Source organism: Podospora bellae-mahoneyi, chromosome 5 (genome assembly GCF_035222275.1).
Source record: "Podospora bellae-mahoneyi strain CBS 112042 chromosome 5, whole genome shotgun sequence".
Classification (NCBI taxonomy): domain Eukaryota; kingdom Fungi; phylum Ascomycota; class Sordariomycetes; order Sordariales; family Podosporaceae; genus Podospora; species Podospora bellae-mahoneyi.
The window spans coordinates 3,805,807-3,822,301 of NC_085884.1; the positions used below are offsets into that span (position 1 = coordinate 3,805,807).

Here is a 16,495-nt window from a genome sequence, read left to right on the forward strand (position 1 = left end):
GAGAGGATAATACCAAGATGTGAGACCCACCTGAATGCCAGGCACACGCTGCCAACAATCAGCATCATGGTGACCCGACAGAGCGGAACAATCCCAAGTAGCTTAGTATTATGCTCGGTCATCCGATCTGTCAAAAAATTCCAGCCCTTCCAGAAAAGGCTTGCGGAAGCAGGAGCAGGGGACAGTAGGCGATGGCGCAGGCAGGTCATCCAAGTGATCAAAATTATCAATTATGACGACATCACATATCCAAAAAGCCATGTACACGTCGTCCGTGGTATTCTCCAAAACGCACGCAAACAAAAATAAATACCACAAGCCAACATCATCATCTTTGCCCTCCCACAGGACCACGCATCGGCCCAGTCGTCGCAAGTTCAGTCGGCACATTATGCCCCATCCTGAAAGCCGTCGAGTCAGTCGCTGACAACTCCGCCATATTCGGGCTCGGCCCCATCGGCGGGGACTGGTGATAGTAGGTAGGCGTCTGCGAGAACTCCGAGACGGTTCGGCTGTGGCCGTGCGGTTGGTATGCTTGGAATGAGTGGTGTGGATCATATGGCGAAGGTGATCCTCCAATCCCTGCTTGCTTGGGCGGGTGACCGAATCCAGGGAAGGAATTTTGCAGATAAGGAGCTGAATGCTCGTCAGTTTGGAAAACGGGAGAAGTTGGGAAGGGACATTGACTTACTGCTCTCGGGGCTGCTGAAGGTCGAGGTCACGGTTGGCTCATAGCCGACAGGTTTGAAGGTTGGAGTTGGCTGATAGCCACCTGCCTCTGTCACGAATGGTCTGATGTGGTTTTCTTGACTCTGTCGTACATTGCGTCGCCATCTCCAGAGAAGGAAGGCAATGAGGGCGAGGAAAAGGACAGCAGGTCCTGCCGCTATGCCCCCGATTGCTGCCGGGGGAAGGCCACTGTTTGAGCTTGGCGTGGTGGTTGAGAGCTCTGGTCGCGGATCAGCGCCCGTGGTTGGAGTTGGTGTGGCGGTTGGTGTGCTCTGAGTTGTCGAGGTCGGCTCAATGCTAGTGGTCGTGGGTGAAGCTCCAACGAAGATTTGGCGATTATCCGGGTCAGGACTGAGGTGGGCAGCAACAAGCCGGTCGGTCGAGCACGATTTTCTCTGACATGGGTTTATCTTGCAACAACCCAAGAAGGGTGGTGTGTTGTGAGCACAGGTCCACCACAATGCGCTCGAATCCGAACTGTCGCATTCCTGGGCTGGAAGATCAAGGTAGCTGTCCTTGGAGAAGGATGCTGGCCGAAGGTTTTCTGGGGGACACGTTCCCGGTTCTCTCTGATACCCAGTGGTGCACGGGTTGATGGTGCAGCAGCCGATGAACTCAGTCTTCTTTCCAAGACAAACATAAAAGGTGCCACCACTGGGGCAACTCGCGCCGAGGGAAGGAGGGATGTTTGCCATGTCTGAGATAGCAACATTCAAAGATCAAAACAAAGATGAAAGGGGAGACTGACAGAGCACCAAAGTCGCACATTGTCCACGAAAGAAAAGAGCGGCGAACACAGCAGAATATCAATCCTAGACCTCATCCACTATCGTCAACCAGGCTGTAGAGCCTGCAGCTGACACATTGAGAAAGCTACAGTATGCACCCTTACCCGCTCTGGACATGCAGCCCTGCCAGTCAATCTCAACACCAACATCGATAGCTGCAAGCCCACCGCACACCCATTATGCAGCCGGATACTTTATAGCCACAATGTGCCATTTTCGTGTTGAGCTTTATGAACTAGCTACATGACGTTAATCCCACCTTTCCTGTTGACTCTATGAGTTGCATTGCCTCAGTGCCGACCATGCTTCGTTCCATTTATTTGTTTCATCGTCTTGAAACTCAAAGGGCACTTTTCAAGAACCACACTCTTGGGAATAATAGCACTTTCATGAGCCGGCGAGGGTCCAGACCGCTACGGCAATCTCCAATCCCCTAGCGGATGAGGCTGAATTAGCCCCTGCCCCAGCAAAGACGAAGAAAGAACCACACCAGATCCCGATGATCCCAAATAAGCACTTAGACTCCAGACAGTGTCCACCCAGAGCGCCACTCTCCCTCATCATCCTAGTCGGCAAAATGAGAGGCGCGAAGAAAGAGCTGGCAGAAAGCCAAGGTTTTGGGCAATTGTATTTGTCAACAGGCATCTGCAGCACTGAATAAAAATAACAAGTGAAACATTTCTGCCTCAGTCAACCACTGGTGCCAAGTTGTGATGGGGTGCTGCAGCCGGGCGGGGTTTGCATGGTGGTGGTGGTGGTGGTGGTGGTGGTGGTGGTGATGATGGGAGACAAACAACCTGGTAGAAGATGGCGTCGGGACCAAGACAAGGCTGGCGCAAAATGGTCTGGGCATTTGAACTTGGGTTGTCGGATGAAGTTGGTTGAGTTTGGGGGCTGGGAAGGAAGGGCGGGCCGAGGGTTTGATCCGAGTGGTCGGGTTTGAGGAGGGACGAGGGTTGTGGTACTGGCGATGAAAGTGAGGGTTTGGTGATGGTGTTGCTGCGCTGTGTTTGGTGGTGGATGTGGGTTGCGGTCTCGTTTCGACTGGAGGGATGCTGGATGCCGAGCACAAAGTCGAAAGGCATGAGAATTCTGCAGGAGCAAGACGTGGGGATATAAGTGCCTGGTTTGGGAAGACTTATTAGCACCAGCTGAAACAACAGGGAGTAAGCTTGGGCTGTTTGGTCCAGTGGTATGGCTACGGCACCACTTCGATCCAAACTGAGAAAGACTAGGCAACACCGTGAGCCTGAGAACCCAGGACGACGGGGACGCCCCGAGTTCAACTCCCAGCAGGTGGTCGGGCACGGAACTCTTTTGCATTTTTTTCTTCCAACACCAAACTGACATTTTGCCCTCTGCGATCCAATTTTTGATCACCATCCACCATCTAAGCTTCCTTCCGTGACGACTTGGGTCTTTAGGGCTCGATCGTGGTCAATGGGTGGCCAAGCAGGCTTTTGACGGCAAATATCACCTTGTCCTACGACTCTGTTTTGTATGGCAGTCAAGTTGTCTTGTCCACTGCCAATCCCAGCTTCGCACCCGAGATCAACTATATATGACTCACCACCTTCCTTCCCGGCGTGACTGGCAAACACGATTTGAAGTTGAGGATATGAGGTGTTTATGGGACTTGCCGCCGCTTGCGACGCCGGTGCCAGGAGGTAACGGTGACAGTCGCACGCCAGCTCAGCAGTCACACTGCTCGATGCATGGAACAAAGATGGAATGGGGCCGTCGTCAACTCAAGGCAATAGGACGACGACGCATCATTTCTCGGCCCAGGCATAACTACCTTGAATTGCCTACAACGGGTGGGAATCGTCCAACTTCGTCGCTATTGATGATGGCCTTCACACGTGTACGCACCATGATGCTGTTGCTTCTCAGCAACAGCATCACCATCTGCCATGCAATACCATCTCCAAACCTCAAAATCCAGACCTATATTACGCACCATAGTGGCAATACGGATGAGGTGCTGAATGTCCCCTTGTACCGGTACGTCGTAACCCCAAAATCTCTCCGCAAATTGTTTTTTCCCACCCCAATCTGTTCCTAAGAAAGTGTCTCGCGTGCCAGGACCACAGTCACAAATGCCATGATAGCCTCGGGGCCGAACTCCCAATCTGCCCGAGAGAGTAACAGCAATATGTCGTGCTTCTCCCTCGGTTACGGTCTTTCAGCTCGAGACTGCGAGTACATGGCGTCAATCGGCATGTTCGACCAAGGCCGGAACGCCATCTACAACAACGGCAAGATGTGGATTGGGCGGGACGGGCCGAACACCTTCACCTTCATCAACGGTGCTGGGGTGCCGATCATTCTCGTCATGTGGTACGCTTTCAACAAGGACAACACTTCCAGTTTTATGAATATCCGCCGTCCCGAGATCACGTACTCACTCCCCGAGACCGGAAGCGCAGTCGAGATCTCTGCTGCGAATGGGGTGCCGGGGGGTTGGTCAATGATTTACAACTACTCTACTCCGCTGAGCGAGTATGGGCAGATCAGGAACACGTTCGGGGAGTTCAGCACGGGCGATTACGCCACGGTTGATGTGTCGAGGTTGGTGAATATGGCGGGAAACTCGGTGACCGTTAGAGTGTTTGGCCACCAGCCTGTCGACACCACTCTACAGCCTGTATGCGTCACTGATATGCGCACTTGCGCGTATGTGTGCACCAGCAGGAGTGTGGGATCGTGCGGAGCGACGGGGAGTTATCAGTTGGTGAACTGTGGCGGACCCAACGCGGTGGAGGGGATTGATGAACACGGGAATCCCACCGGCGGTTGTCAGGGGTGGACGAATGGGGGTCATATCGAAGTTATTTTCCTTTGAGTTTTGGGGATTTGGACGGGAATCGGCGGCTGTTTGTTGGGGAAAAAAAAGACCAGAACGAGGGTTGAGAGTGGGGCGTTGAAAGGGAAATTGGACAATGTTTGATTTCTACTCTCATTATATTCGATACGAATAACCAAAACCATGGACTGGGGTAAGAGCCACAGCCTGAAAATGACTGCTCATGAAAAGTGAAGGGATTCCGAAGTTGCCTTGTGGTTGGCAGTGGATCATCAGATCGCAGGGGTCTGTGGGGCGATTGAAGCTGTGTGGCTGTTATCAGATGGTCGCACAATGCCCCACTTTGCGACCGCATCATCTGGGAGCACTGACCGTCTCACCACGGTAGATTCACCGGTGATGCTTTGTTGCACCTTTCTTTTTCTTCTCTCAGAAGAAAAAGTTGCCGAATCATTGTTTCATCGCTGATTTTGGCCAAGCACACGTGGAAATGAGCGACGCAAACAAAACCACCGACGCTGTGGCTCCCGCCGACGCGCCGGTAGTCGCACCGGAGCCTGTCACCGCCACGGCCCCAGCTACCGAACCCGCTGCGAAGCCGGAGGCGCCCGTCACCGCCGCCATCACCTCAGCCACAGAGCCCACCGCTGCCGCCACAACCACCACTGCTGCGCCTGCCGCTACAGAGACAACCGGTGATGCCAAACCTGAGACAGAAAAGGAAGCCTCTCCACTCGCCCAGCTCTGGGAAGCCGCCAAGAACCATGGTCACCCTGAGATCTGGGGTGTGCCCCTTGCCGACCCGGCCAACCACATTCCCAGCCAGATCGTTTTCCAAAAGTATCTCAACGCCAACGATGGCGACCTCGCCAAGGCCAGAGACCAGCTGATCAAGACTTTGGACTGGCGCAAGAAGTCTGACCCGTTGGACCTGGTGCGCAGGATGTACTCCAAGTCTAAGTTTGAAGGGCTGGGGTTTGTCACCACCTATGTCGTGGACGGCAAGGAGGTTGATGAACCCGAGGAGAGAGAGATCTTTACCTGGAACATTTACGGTGGTGTGAAGAGCATTGATGAGACCTTTGGCAATCTGGAGGAGTAGGTTCCCCTGACAACTCTCACTGCAGTAGTCAGCTAACTCGCAACAGGTTCATCAACTGGCGCGTCGCCCTCATGGAACTCGCCCTCCAAGAGCTCAACATCTGCGGTGCCATCAAGCCCATCACCGCCGACTACGACCCCTACAAGCTCTTCCAGGTCCATGACTACAAGTCCATCTCCTTCCTCCGCTCCCCTCCTCACGTCAAGTCTGCTAGCGCCGAGACCATCAAGGTCTTTGCGCAGAACTACCCCGAGCTGCTCAAGGAGAAGTTCTTTGTCAATGTCCCAGCTATCATGGGCTTTGTCTACGGCTTCATGAAGCTGTTTGTCGCTCCCAAGACCATCAAGAAGTTCCATCCCATGTCCAATGGCGCGAACCTGGCCAAGGAGTTTGCCGAGAGCAGGATCAAGGGGCTGGGGGAGAAGTTGCCGGCTGAGTACGGTGGTAAGGGCGGGGAGTTGAAGGCTGTGGGGAAGGAGCCTTTTTTGACGGCGGAGTAATTGGTCGATTGGAATCTGTTTAGGATCAATGGATTGGTAATGGCAAGAAAAGGGAGAGTAGGGGCTGATAGAGCGAATCGGGACAGAATGGCCTGTCTGTTTGTTAATGGAGAAAGAAATGGACTACACCAGAAATTGGCAGCTACCATCATCACGAAGTGTGATGCCTGAATTGCGTCAGCCTGTTTTTATGTAAGGTGCATAAGTATTGAACTTGAATAACCCCGCATTCCACATGGTGTTGTTTGGAGGACCCCACCTTTTATGTAGCTAGCTATTTCTTTGAACAGCCGAGTGTTGAACGGCGCTGTTTTTGTCACTATCTTGTTGTCATCGCGCCATCAGCTCATCTCCCAGACCACTGGAACTACCTTACCTACTGTGACAAAATGCCCCTCATAACCGGCCTCCACCATGTCTGTCCCGTCCCCTCCCCGCCTTGACTTGGCTGTAGCTCATATTCCATGACAGGTCAACCTCATCGTCCCACCCAACACCCTCCCCGAAGCCAACGCGTTCTACGGGAAGACGTTGGGTCTGACGCCCCGGCCGGTGCCGCAGTTGCAGAAGGACAGGCTGGCGTGGTTTGATATCGGGACGTCGGGGCAGCAGGTTCATATTGCTTTTGGGAGGCCAGAGGTTGATTTCACTGAGGAGGCGAAAGGGGCGTCGAGGCATCCGTGTTTCAAGGTTGGGAGTTTGGAGGAGCTAGGGGAGTTGCAGAGGAGGGTTTGGGGGCATTTTAGGGGGGTGGGGGAGGAGTGGGAACGGGGAAGGCCGTTGGGGTGTGATGAGCCGGGGAAGGAGGATTCTGGTGAGTACTCATGAGGCGGAATATTGTAAGGGGAATGGGTACTAACAGGTGGTTAACAGGTGCAAAAGGGGTCGAGTACCCGACGAGGTTCTTTGCGCGGGATTATGCAGGAAATCGGTTGGAATTTACGCTGTGAGAGGGGGTGATGATGGGGATGGGGTCTTGGGGTTGTGTTCAGTAATCATCAGGTGATTGGGATGGCTTTCATGCTAGCTATGCTAATTGATCATGATAGTACTGAATTTGGATTTTGTTGGCTTCATACCTATTCTTTGATAAGGCTGATCGAGGCCCGGTAATCCCGTTCCCATTACGGCCGAGTGCGGGTTTCTCATGGCATTCCCCTGTCAATCCTCATTCAAAATCCTAATATCTGCAAGTTCACGCCCAGACGTTCCTCACAGTTACATCAAGACCAAATGCTGGCAGAGCATGCAGCTGCTATTGGTAAACCCTGCTCTGACTCAGCGACCCGAACAATAGAATTTTCTTCGGATGTTGCACGCATAGTTCTTTTCAGGGAGGCAAAGTTCCCGCAAATGATTTGGAAGGTGCTGTGCTTGGGCTCATCATGGGTGAGCACTTGCTTCTTGGCTTCACATATCGGGTTGGTGAGATGCCGACCCCGCGCCTACGATCAATGAGCGACCTCGAGAGGTGGAGATGGAGGGGAAATGTTACACTCAAAAGGGTAGGTATCTTGCAGCCTGGTGCGGATAAAAAGGGTGGTCTGCTGCCTGTTCCACCCTTGAATCTCTTTTGCTGATCTTAACATCCTTCCAAGATGGCAACGGACGAGATCTATGACTTTATCATTGTTGGTGGTAGGTAGCGATCAGTGACCCTTGTTTGCATGCTGATTATGGTAGTAACAATGCTACAGGTGGTCCAGCTGGCAGCGCTCTGGCGTATGGCCTGTCTCAATGCCCGCAGCCGCCCAAAGTTCTCATCCTTGAGGCAGGTGGTGACAATGAAGATAAGAAGCTTCGTGTCGATGGTCAGCGCTGGTTGACGTTCACGAAAGAGGGGATGAACTGGGGATATAAAACCACCCCTCAAGAATTTTGCAATAACCGTGAGATTGACTACTCTCGTGGCAAAGGCCTTGGCGGATCAACCGCCATCAACTTTGGTGTCTTTACCGTGGGTGCCAAAGACGACTACGACACTTGGGCCGAGGTGACCGGAGATGATGACTTTGCATGGGACAAGATCAACGACCGGTTCAAGAGGATTGTGACAGTACACCCGGAAGTTCCTCCGGGGACAGATAAGAAGTATGCCTCGCTCACACAAAATGGCAGCAATGGTCCGGTCCACGTAGGGTATGCCGCTGAGTTCGAAGAGGACCTCCTCCCGCTTCTTGAGCAGTTCGAGCAAGGCGGCTTCCCCCTGAACTCAGACCACAATTCTGGCAACCCTCTGGGCATGTCGGTTCTCATCAGCTCAGCCTATCGCGGCCTCAGATCAACAAGCAAAGACCTTCTTGCCAACCTCCCGCCGAGTTTCACCGTCTTGACCAACTCCCCCGTGCAGAGGATCATTTTCGACTCCAACAAGAAAGCCGCCGGCGTCGAGTCCAACTCTCGGGTCTTTCACGCCAAGAACGAAGTCCTTCTCTCCGCTGGCGCCCTGGACTCGCCTCGGGTTTTGATGCACTCCGGCGTCGGCCCGGCAGATCAGCTCTCCCAGTTCAATATCCCGATCATTGCTGACATACCCTCGGTCGGCCAGAATCTCCGCGACCACTGCTTCGTCCCGCTTGTATATAAACGCTCACCCAACTCCCTCACGCCTCTCTCCTCCCGTTCAGCCTTTTGGTCTGATCAGACACAAATGGATGTGGCTCTTGAGCAGTGGAAGACCAACCCTGGTGCTACACCCGTCAACCCCTGGGGCAAATACGCCTGTGAACTCGGCATTGGCTTCTTCAAGCTTGACTCTATAACCAGCTCAAAGGAGTTCCTGTCCCTGCCAGAAGAGGAGAAGAAATACTTGAACAAAGAGACCATTCCGCATTACGAAGTCATCACGCACTTCCCCATGCATTGGTTTCTCCCAGGCTTTCCCACAAACCGAGGAACCAACACTCTTATCGATTACACCTGCTTCTTGGTCTTCCTCTACAACGCCCAGACTTTGGGGACTGTCAGACTCCAATCATCTGACCCGGCGGTGCCATTGTTGTTTGACCCCAGGTTCTTGGCTCATGAGTTTGACCGGAAGGCTGCCGTGGAGTCATTGAGGGAGATAGTCAAGTTTACTGAGAGTGAAAATTTCAAGCAGGGGGTGGATGTGGATGGGATTATTGCTGGTCCGAAGGGGAAGGACGCCGGTGATGAGGAACTGCTGGAGTATTGGAAGGAAAATATCTCTAGTAGTTGGCACATGACGGGGACGTGTAAAATGGGGGAGGTGGTGGATGCTGACTTTAAGGTGAAGGGGGTGGAGGGGGTGAGGGTGGTGGATATGAGTGCTGTGCCTGTGTTGGTCAGTGGGCATACGCAGGCTGTTGCATGTAAGTGAATTTTCTTGGAGTTGAAGTGTGAGGCCTATGGCTAACATGAGGGTAGATGTTACGGGATATACGGCCGCGGAGAAAATTTTGAGAGAGTATGGGCTTTGAGTTAAATGAATCATAGAGATGAAAGATCAGTACGGTAGAAATGCTATGTAGGCCGTGCGGCATTAAATGGTGACCGAGCGGGGGTATCTTCGGTCAAAATCACCTGGTATGGCACCTGTGAAATCTCTAATCCCATATCCCGTATCGTGCCCATTTCACACGGCGTCGTGTGAGAAACTCCGCAGGGTTCAAGAACTCTGATCTGAAAAATCCATTGTCAAAAACATCGCCAGGAAATCATCGTGTCTGTGTGACAGACTCGCCTAAACGCGTCCCTTAATCAGCGGCGTGCAAAATACCCTCTAGAACCTCAATGCTTTTCTGAAACCTCTCGTGTGCATTTATCATCTCCTCAAACCTCTCCTCGAGCTGGCCAATGTGTACCTGCAGACTCGCAATGAAGGCCTTGTCGTCCGGAATAATGAAGTTCGTATTCTCCTCTCTTTGAAGGTGCTCCTTCGCCAACGCTAAACGCTCCTCCAAATCACCATCCACCACATCCTCATCCTCATGCATATTCTCCTCCCACTCCTCATCCATAACACCAACCATCGCCTCATCATCCCCGCCAGAGTCAACAACGCGGCTTTTTTCTCCTGTGAAAGAATTCCAACAAACTTTCCGCATCCTTTTCGGTATGTTCACAGGAAGTCCTCTTTGGGCCGGACTCGTTAAGCCGTTTCTGGCGCTCAAACGGAAGCTTCTTCTTGACGACCTCCCGAACCATCGCAGATGCTGGCAATACGATTCATTGTCAAGAAATAGTGCTTACCCCTCGTGAGGGGCTATATCATGTCCAAATCAGCAGCTTTGTTAGCTTCCCAGACCTGAAAACAAGCGGCTCGTCGTCTTTGCTTGTATCCAAGGTTGGCTATGTCGTTGTCGGAAGGCATTGTATGTTGTGCGATTGTGTTGTCTAGGGAGCTGTTAGCACCACACCTGTCTTTGGGGGGCGAGATGTTCTCGACTTACTTGCGTGATGAGGGGATTCCGTTTGAGGGAAGTGCTCTGAATACAACAATAAGGACTATCCAAAACGCGCTTTCCCTGACTGAGGCCATCAACGTCCTGGTGGTGCCTTGGACTGCCTCTCCGGGATGCTGCCTGAGGAGCCATGATATCACCACTACCGGTGAGCACCTGTACGAGCAGTGCAAGATATTATTACAGGGTGATTTATGGACTGATGATCAAATATGTCCTCAAAAGGGGATGATCGACATCTGATGGTGTTGAAATATAGCATCTGGAAAATGGGTGGTGAAATAGCAATACTTTCGAGGCCAAAAGGCCTAGCCTCTCAGAGTATGTGTCATCAGTCTTCTTCCATCTCCGATACTGCCTCGGCAAACTGCTTCCATAACTCAGACATCCCATCAACATTTTCATGCTCTTCTCCTCCATATAAAAGCCACATCTCGTCTGCTCTCTGGATAAATACCCCTGCCTTTTTCAGCTCGTTCAGCTCGATGTAAGCTCTGGCAAAATGGGCATAATACTCCACCAGCTGCGGCTGTAGTTCTTCTTTTTCGATCAACATCATCGCCTCCCTGACCAGCTGGTCAACCCTCTCCACACTCCCCAACTCAGCAGCCTTCCCCAACGTCTGGTAGATCTCCAGGATCCTGTCTCTCCGATCATCAGCAGCCTCCCTCTCCCTTGCCGGCGCAGCGCAAAGTGCACACTGACACTGAAACCCCCACGGCTGAAGGACCGCCTTCCTCTGCTCGTAAGTGTACCCGAGCGGTGCATCTGCAATCCCATGTCAGCAACCCGTTCTATCCCTAACTGACAAAACAAAGCAAACTCACAGCTATGCGCCACCTCCTCCCCCTTTCCGATTCCTCTCAGAGCAACCACTTCCATAGCCATCTTACTCGGCACCCACCTCCAAAACGCATTCGGCCTGCAGTTGTGATTCACCCTCGACCCCTCAAGAAAAAGCGCCAAGTGTCCCTCCCCCGCGATCTCAATCCCGAAGCCGTTTGTCCTTAGCACGTCCACGACTACAAAATATTATCAGCATACCCGTCCTGACTCCATCACATGACAATATTACTCACCCCAATCCTTTTCATTGCTAGGATTACTCCTCGCCAACCCCTCCACCTCCCTCCTCGTCTCCTCGGGCAGATTTCCCACCGCCACATCAAGCATCCTCCTCTTGTTCTTGGCCGAGTACCGATCCCCATTGATAAACTCCAACCTGACGATCAAGACGGGAAAGCCAACCATTATTGTCTCGTGTTGCTTGAAGTTGCCTGTTGCAACCAGACCAAGGCCGCGGTTGGGGAGAGGGGCGATTTTCCATTTTTCTGCGGAGGTGTTGAAGCGGCGGAAGGGAGGGGGAACGAGGGAGTCATCAAGGGCAGGGGAAATTAAAGCTGCGGCTAAGGGGGGGAAGGTGATGACGGAAAGGCCTTGGTTGCGGATGTGGGGGGTGGTGAAGATGCAATCGGGGGGTCCGGACTCGTAGCCGTCTGATGGGGTTGGGCACCAGGGGGTGGGGGACCAGAAACTGCCGTCTGACTCGAGGGGGCAGGTTGGGATAGGGGAGGAGAGGAGGGGGGTGGGGAGGCAGGTTGTGTATTGGACGGATGCGAGAACTGAAGAGGAGAAGGTAGAGATGACGAGGAGGGGGATGGTGGCAGGGAGGCGCTTCATTTTGATGTAGGGAAGAAGATAGGTCAGTTAAGTGAGGGTACCGTCATCTTGATCGTGGACGGTGCTGAGATATAAGTCGGCTTACAAGAGCGAGGAGCAGCAAAGACATGATACACAAACTGAACATGACACATGGTCGGTTCTTGTTTTAGTCTATACAGCCGGCTTAGCCAGGAAATTATATCAGACGGGTTTAGCCAATGAGGGAGGTTTTGTAGATTCTTGTGACTGGTTGAGCTTGGATGGTGTGGTAATTAACCGAGTGGAGGGCCAGGGTCATTCCAGACAGAGTCTTGGGCAGGAATCAGGATTGACTTTTATATCTATGAATGTATTTGAAATGTCCGCATTCTATGAAGAAGCTGTTAATACTGGTAAATGCAAAACAATGTGATAATTATTCAATCCCTGGTCTTGTCTCACAATGCTGACTAGGTTCAAATGATAGTCGGAGGAGTCAAGGATCAATTGATGAATCAGGGCAATCTCAGGTTGCCAGACTGGCCGACACCGCTCCTTGGAAAGTTGAATATCTTGTTGACTGCCCCTGGATGTTGACCTTGGACTGGTTGGTTGGTTGGTGAACCACAGCAGTCTTTGGTGCCGCATGTCGATGTCCGGAACCGGGTGAGATTTTGTGGTGTTCACGTCAAACACGTCAACAAAAAGACATGTCCGATGTGGAGTCTCCCTTCCTTGCTGTGGCCGGGCAGCAACGAAACAAATACCAGTCTAAAAAAAAAAAATCAGAAAATGCGTGCACGTCCGCGATACCCGGCTATCTGGCCAACCACGGCCTGTCGTTCGCTTAAAAGTGGGGAGGATCTACTCCAAGAAAGGAAAAAAATAAAAAATAAAAAAGGGGAGATGCCCTGGAAGCTTGAGCTCAAAAAAAAAAAAGACAAAGCTTCTTGCCCCTCTTCTCATTGTCGTAATCAACTCCTCTTTTTTTTTTTTTTTTTTTTTTTTTTTTATGTTTTTATTTTATTTTTTATCTTCCACTCACTGCCAACGTTCTTTCCTTTTTTCTTCCTCACTTTGCCTTCGCTCTCCCTGGTCCCCCACCGCCACCGCTTTTTTTTTCTGCACCTGCATTCAACCACTGGCTTTCTTCCCTTCAAACATGCCTCCGTCAAAGAGAACCTCATTACAGGCGCAATCTTCTGCCTCCAAAGACCAAGTATGTGCCTCGTGTTCCACCTCTTTTCTTTTTTTCATGAGCCCGTTTGTCTATTTTCACTCTCACTCTTTCAAAACGGCAGACAAAGTCTCATTTTCACGCTCACCTTCTCGATTTTCAAAACCCTCATCTTTCTCCCTCAACCGCTCCATTCGATACTCACATTTTTCAACTGAAACAGAAGAAGAAGAAAAACATCACCACAACAGCTGGCCCACCAACGGCAACAACCGCACCAGAGGAGTCAGAGCCTATGTCTCCTCGTAATAGCATCACGGTAGCACATCGAACCATGCCTCCTCCTCCCGCTACACGCGCTCGCAGCAGCAGCGCTAGCAGCAAGTCAGGGTCAAGCTCTCTTTCATCCAGCCACAGCAGTCCGCCTCCAGCCAGTGCACCCAAGGAGAAGGCGATGCCAACCCCAGTCTCGGACGAGGTGGAGATGAGGTCTCCAACAAGTGCGAAGGCTGCTCCAGTATCAACCAGCCCCAGTGCTAAGACTAACGGCAATCCCGTGGTCAACTCCGATACCAACGGTACTGTAGATGACATCCCGCCAGTGGTACACGCCAAGGGCACACTTCAGGTCATCGCTCCCAGGAAGGCCCACTCACAGATGATGCAACCAGCTTACTCTTTTGAGTTTTGCAACAATATCGATGAGATCACTGTGCGTCAACTGGAAGAGGACATTGCTGCCTACCACAACGACATGGCCTTTGTTCAAGCCCAACTCTCGGATGAAACTCTGACCCCTCAAGAGTCCCGCACTTTCCAACTGCGGTTGCTTGATCTTGGCCACCAGATTCGCCATTGCAGGCACCGGATCGAACAGATTTCATTCCAGAACCGCAAGATGGTCAAACCAATTGGTTACAGCCGTCCTGCATACACCAATGCCTTTACCCCTATGGTCCCAGCAGCGACTGGCGGCATCAATGGCACGTCCTCCTTCACCGCCAAGCAGCGCCCTGACGACACGGTGTCTTCGACGCTGACAACGTCGAAGCGCCCTGCTGAAGACGATGAGGATGAAGGAATGACGGATGGACCCTCCAAGAGAGCCAAGCAGTCCCCTTCACCGATCACAGGAACCCAACTCACCGAAGAGTACGATTTGAGCGAGATCGAGATCGTTGACACGGGTGAAGAGGGCGACTTACCTGGCGTCATCACTGTTCTTCAGCGTCTCGGGTTTTGGAAGTGCCGCCTCTGCTGCTCTCCCAAGTATTTGCTCGCGGGCAGTGGTAGGTCACCGGCTGCGCCATGCAAGTGGCCACTGAAGGACATCAGCAAAATGATTACGCATTTTACGGAAATGCATAGCGAGCATAGCGTCAATGAGCGTTGTTATGAGTTGGGGATTGCGCTGGCCAAGAATCGCGGACCGTTTGAGTACTGGCTTCGGAGGACGAGGAATCAGAATATTGGGGATGGCAGGTGCCTTGACGAGGCAATTTATAAGTTGGTGAATGGGCAGATGCCCGCTCTGTTGAGGCAGCACAGTCGGGCGGCAGCGGGGGTTGCTATGGAGTAGGTTATGGAGCTCTGAAGGGTATTGTTCTGTATGGATGGGTTTCGCGCTGCTTTCAGAGGGCTGCATCTTGTTTCTACGGGGTTTTGAAGCATAGGATTTTCGCGTCGCGTTGGTGGTGATGGGTGGTCAGGGCCATCACATGAACGGGCCGTGATCGCAGGGCAAAGCGAGACAAGAGCGAAAGCGATGGGGAGAGCGACATCCAGGACGAGCGTTCATACCGTATTGAATCCTTGTTGCATCAGATATTTGGTTTAAACACGGTTGGTGTAGTGTTGTGCGTGCTTTCCTGTAGTTTTAGTTCGCCACGGAGAGGTGTCCCTGGGATCACGGGCGAGATCAATCCTGTTCCGAACAGCCATCTGTGAGGTATGAATGTAACCCTCCACCTGCTTACAGACCTTCGGATCTATGGTCATGTTAAAACATTTGATTTTGTACTCTTTGCAGTTGCCTCTCCCCCCACCTGACTCAACTTACCTTATCAGAAAAGCCTGTCATCTGCCAGCGGATATGGGAGCACAAGCCTGGGGTGCTGTGAACCCCAACAATTCACTTGGTTTCGGTCACTCACTCGTGAGCACCTAGACAGGAGCAGATGGTAAGCGCTCACCTATCACCGCTTGCTCCTACCTGAGGGAATTGATCGCCATTTCCCGGGCTGTAGGTCTCTGGTGGCTATAAAGCGTGATAACCTCTGCGACTCCTTCCACACACTTCATTCAACCTCCTCCACTCCATTAGCTAGCAGGTACCTAACCAAGCAATAGAAACCTCAACACCAGCAGCATGATCTCTCTCACCACCTTCCTCACCAGCACTCTAGCCCTCTTTGGCGTTTGTCCATCCTCACTCCCTTCCACTCCCCATCCCAATTAACCCACCCAACAGGTTGTTGTCCACACCGGCTTCGGCCCCGACGGCAAAGCCATGGTCGATCTCGCCTTTGACCTCCCCATTAACCCGGCCGAGCCGAACAGCGCAAAGATTAGCGTTACCGGCACCATCGAGCAGGCCGTTGCGAAGATGGAGGGGGAGTACCCCGGCTGGGACGCGACATTTACGTCCCAGCCTGGTGCCGCTGGTGGTGGTGGTGATAGTGTCTCGAGAATCTTTGAACCGGACCACTACGACTGCAATGTCCCCGGGGATGAGGACGCGTTGCAGGAGCAGATCTTTGAGGGGATTGAGTACCTCCGGAGGTTGAATGATACTGCCAGGAACGGGCCCGGGCCAGAGAATTGTGGGAGGGTTAGTTGTAGTTGGAATTCGGCTATTATTTGGTGTAATAATGTGAGTGTTATGAGAGGGGAGGGCGGAGGGCGGAGGGCGGAGGGCGGAGGGCGGTTGGGCTAACCTGTGTAACTGCAGAATGACTTTGAGAAGGAGCTTCAGTGGAGGGATATTGCTAATGCGGCGGCGTATGTTACTGTCAAGTGTGCGCTTGATCAGACGGTGTACGTCAAAGGGCATGGTGAGTATACTAAGGAGGGGTGGTATGTGGTGTTGCGGAGGGATCGGTGCTGAGCAGACTTGGTGAGTGGGGGTTTAGTTGGCCTGGGATGCAGTTTTTGAAGCATTTTTAGGTGGAGGTTGGGTTTATGGCCTGGTGTTGATGTTGTCGTCACTTTGAGGCGAACACGGATAAGGCACCGAGTTTAGCTACTGAACTCGCATGGATCCTCTTTTGCGAATAGCTTCGCTGTCACATACCTACCTTCATTTTGCATTCTGTGATCGCCAATTATC

General features: G+C 52.3%; 8 protein-coding genes across 8 annotated transcripts; 6 read left to right on the plus strand and 2 right to left on the minus strand.

Moving 5' to 3' along the window:
- Positions 1–178: 178 nt before the first annotated feature.
- Positions 179–4,362, plus strand: QC761_509790 (uncharacterized protein; the record flags this gene model as incomplete). Its single annotated transcript, XM_062880184.1, is given in 3 exon segments — positions 179–2,283; positions 2,302–3,521; positions 3,603–4,362. 2 exon segments carry the CDS (start codon positions 3,079–3,081, stop codon positions 4,360–4,362), a joined length of 1,203 nt encoding a protein of 400 aa, XP_062731514.1. The 5' UTR covers positions 179–2,283; positions 2,302–3,078.
- QC761_509780 (uncharacterized protein) lies at positions 307–1,809 on the minus strand. The gene is made up of 2 exons (XM_062880183.1): positions 692–1,809; positions 307–636 (listed from the first exon to the last, which is right to left on the minus strand). Exons 1-2 carry the CDS (start codon positions 1,422–1,424, stop codon positions 329–331), a joined length of 1,041 nt encoding a protein of 346 aa, XP_062731515.1. The 5' UTR covers positions 1,425–1,809; the 3' UTR covers positions 307–328.
- A 451-nt stretch (positions 4,363–4,813) lies between the features above and the next one.
- Positions 4,814–5,925, plus strand: SFH5 (Non-classical phosphatidylinositol transfer protein (PITP); the record flags this gene model as incomplete). The annotated part of the gene is made up of 2 exons (XM_062880185.1): positions 4,814–5,421; positions 5,472–5,925. The coding sequence occupies 2 exons, from the start codon at positions 4,814–4,816 to the stop codon at positions 5,923–5,925; spliced, it is 1,062 nt and encodes a 353-aa protein (XP_062731516.1).
- A 389-nt stretch (positions 5,926–6,314) lies between these two features.
- Positions 6,315–6,875, plus strand: QC761_509810 (uncharacterized protein; the record flags this gene model as incomplete). Its single annotated transcript, XM_062880186.1, has 3 exons — positions 6,315–6,341; positions 6,397–6,739; positions 6,799–6,875. 3 exons carry the CDS (start codon positions 6,315–6,317, stop codon positions 6,873–6,875), a joined length of 447 nt encoding a protein of 148 aa, XP_062731517.1.
- Positions 6,876–7,310: 435 nt separating this feature from the next.
- QC761_509820 (uncharacterized protein) lies at positions 7,311–9,562 on the plus strand (the record flags this gene model as incomplete). The annotated part of the gene is made up of 4 exons (XM_062880187.1): positions 7,311–7,430; positions 7,524–7,563; positions 7,623–9,257; positions 9,313–9,562. 4 exons carry the CDS (start codon positions 7,311–7,313, stop codon positions 9,363–9,365), a joined length of 1,848 nt encoding a protein of 615 aa, XP_062731518.1. The 3' UTR covers positions 9,366–9,562.
- Positions 9,563–10,617: 1,055 nt separating this feature from the next.
- Positions 10,618–12,186, minus strand: QC761_509830 (uncharacterized protein). Its single transcript, XM_062880188.1, has 3 exons — positions 11,429–12,186; positions 11,177–11,371; positions 10,618–11,117 (listed from the first exon to the last, which is right to left on the minus strand). The coding sequence occupies exons 1-3, from the start codon at positions 12,027–12,029 to the stop codon at positions 10,681–10,683; spliced, it is 1,233 nt and encodes a 410-aa protein (XP_062731519.1). The 5' UTR covers positions 12,030–12,186; the 3' UTR covers positions 10,618–10,680.
- An 840-nt stretch (positions 12,187–13,026) lies between these two features.
- QC761_509840 (uncharacterized protein) lies at positions 13,027–15,083 on the plus strand. Its single transcript, XM_062880189.1, has 2 exons — positions 13,027–13,209; positions 13,391–15,083. The coding sequence occupies exons 1-2, from the start codon at positions 13,153–13,155 to the stop codon at positions 14,744–14,746; spliced, it is 1,413 nt and encodes a 470-aa protein (XP_062731520.1). The 5' UTR covers positions 13,027–13,152; the 3' UTR covers positions 14,747–15,083.
- A 138-nt stretch (positions 15,084–15,221) lies between these two features.
- On the plus strand, positions 15,222–16,273 carry QC761_509845 (uncharacterized protein; the record flags this gene model as incomplete). Its single annotated transcript, XM_062880190.1, has 3 exons — positions 15,222–15,583; positions 15,638–16,039; positions 16,118–16,273. The coding sequence occupies exons 1-3, from the start codon at positions 15,536–15,538 to the stop codon at positions 16,271–16,273; spliced, it is 606 nt and encodes a 201-aa protein (XP_062731521.1). The 5' UTR covers positions 15,222–15,535.
- Between the last annotated feature and the right edge of the window lie 222 nt (positions 16,274–16,495).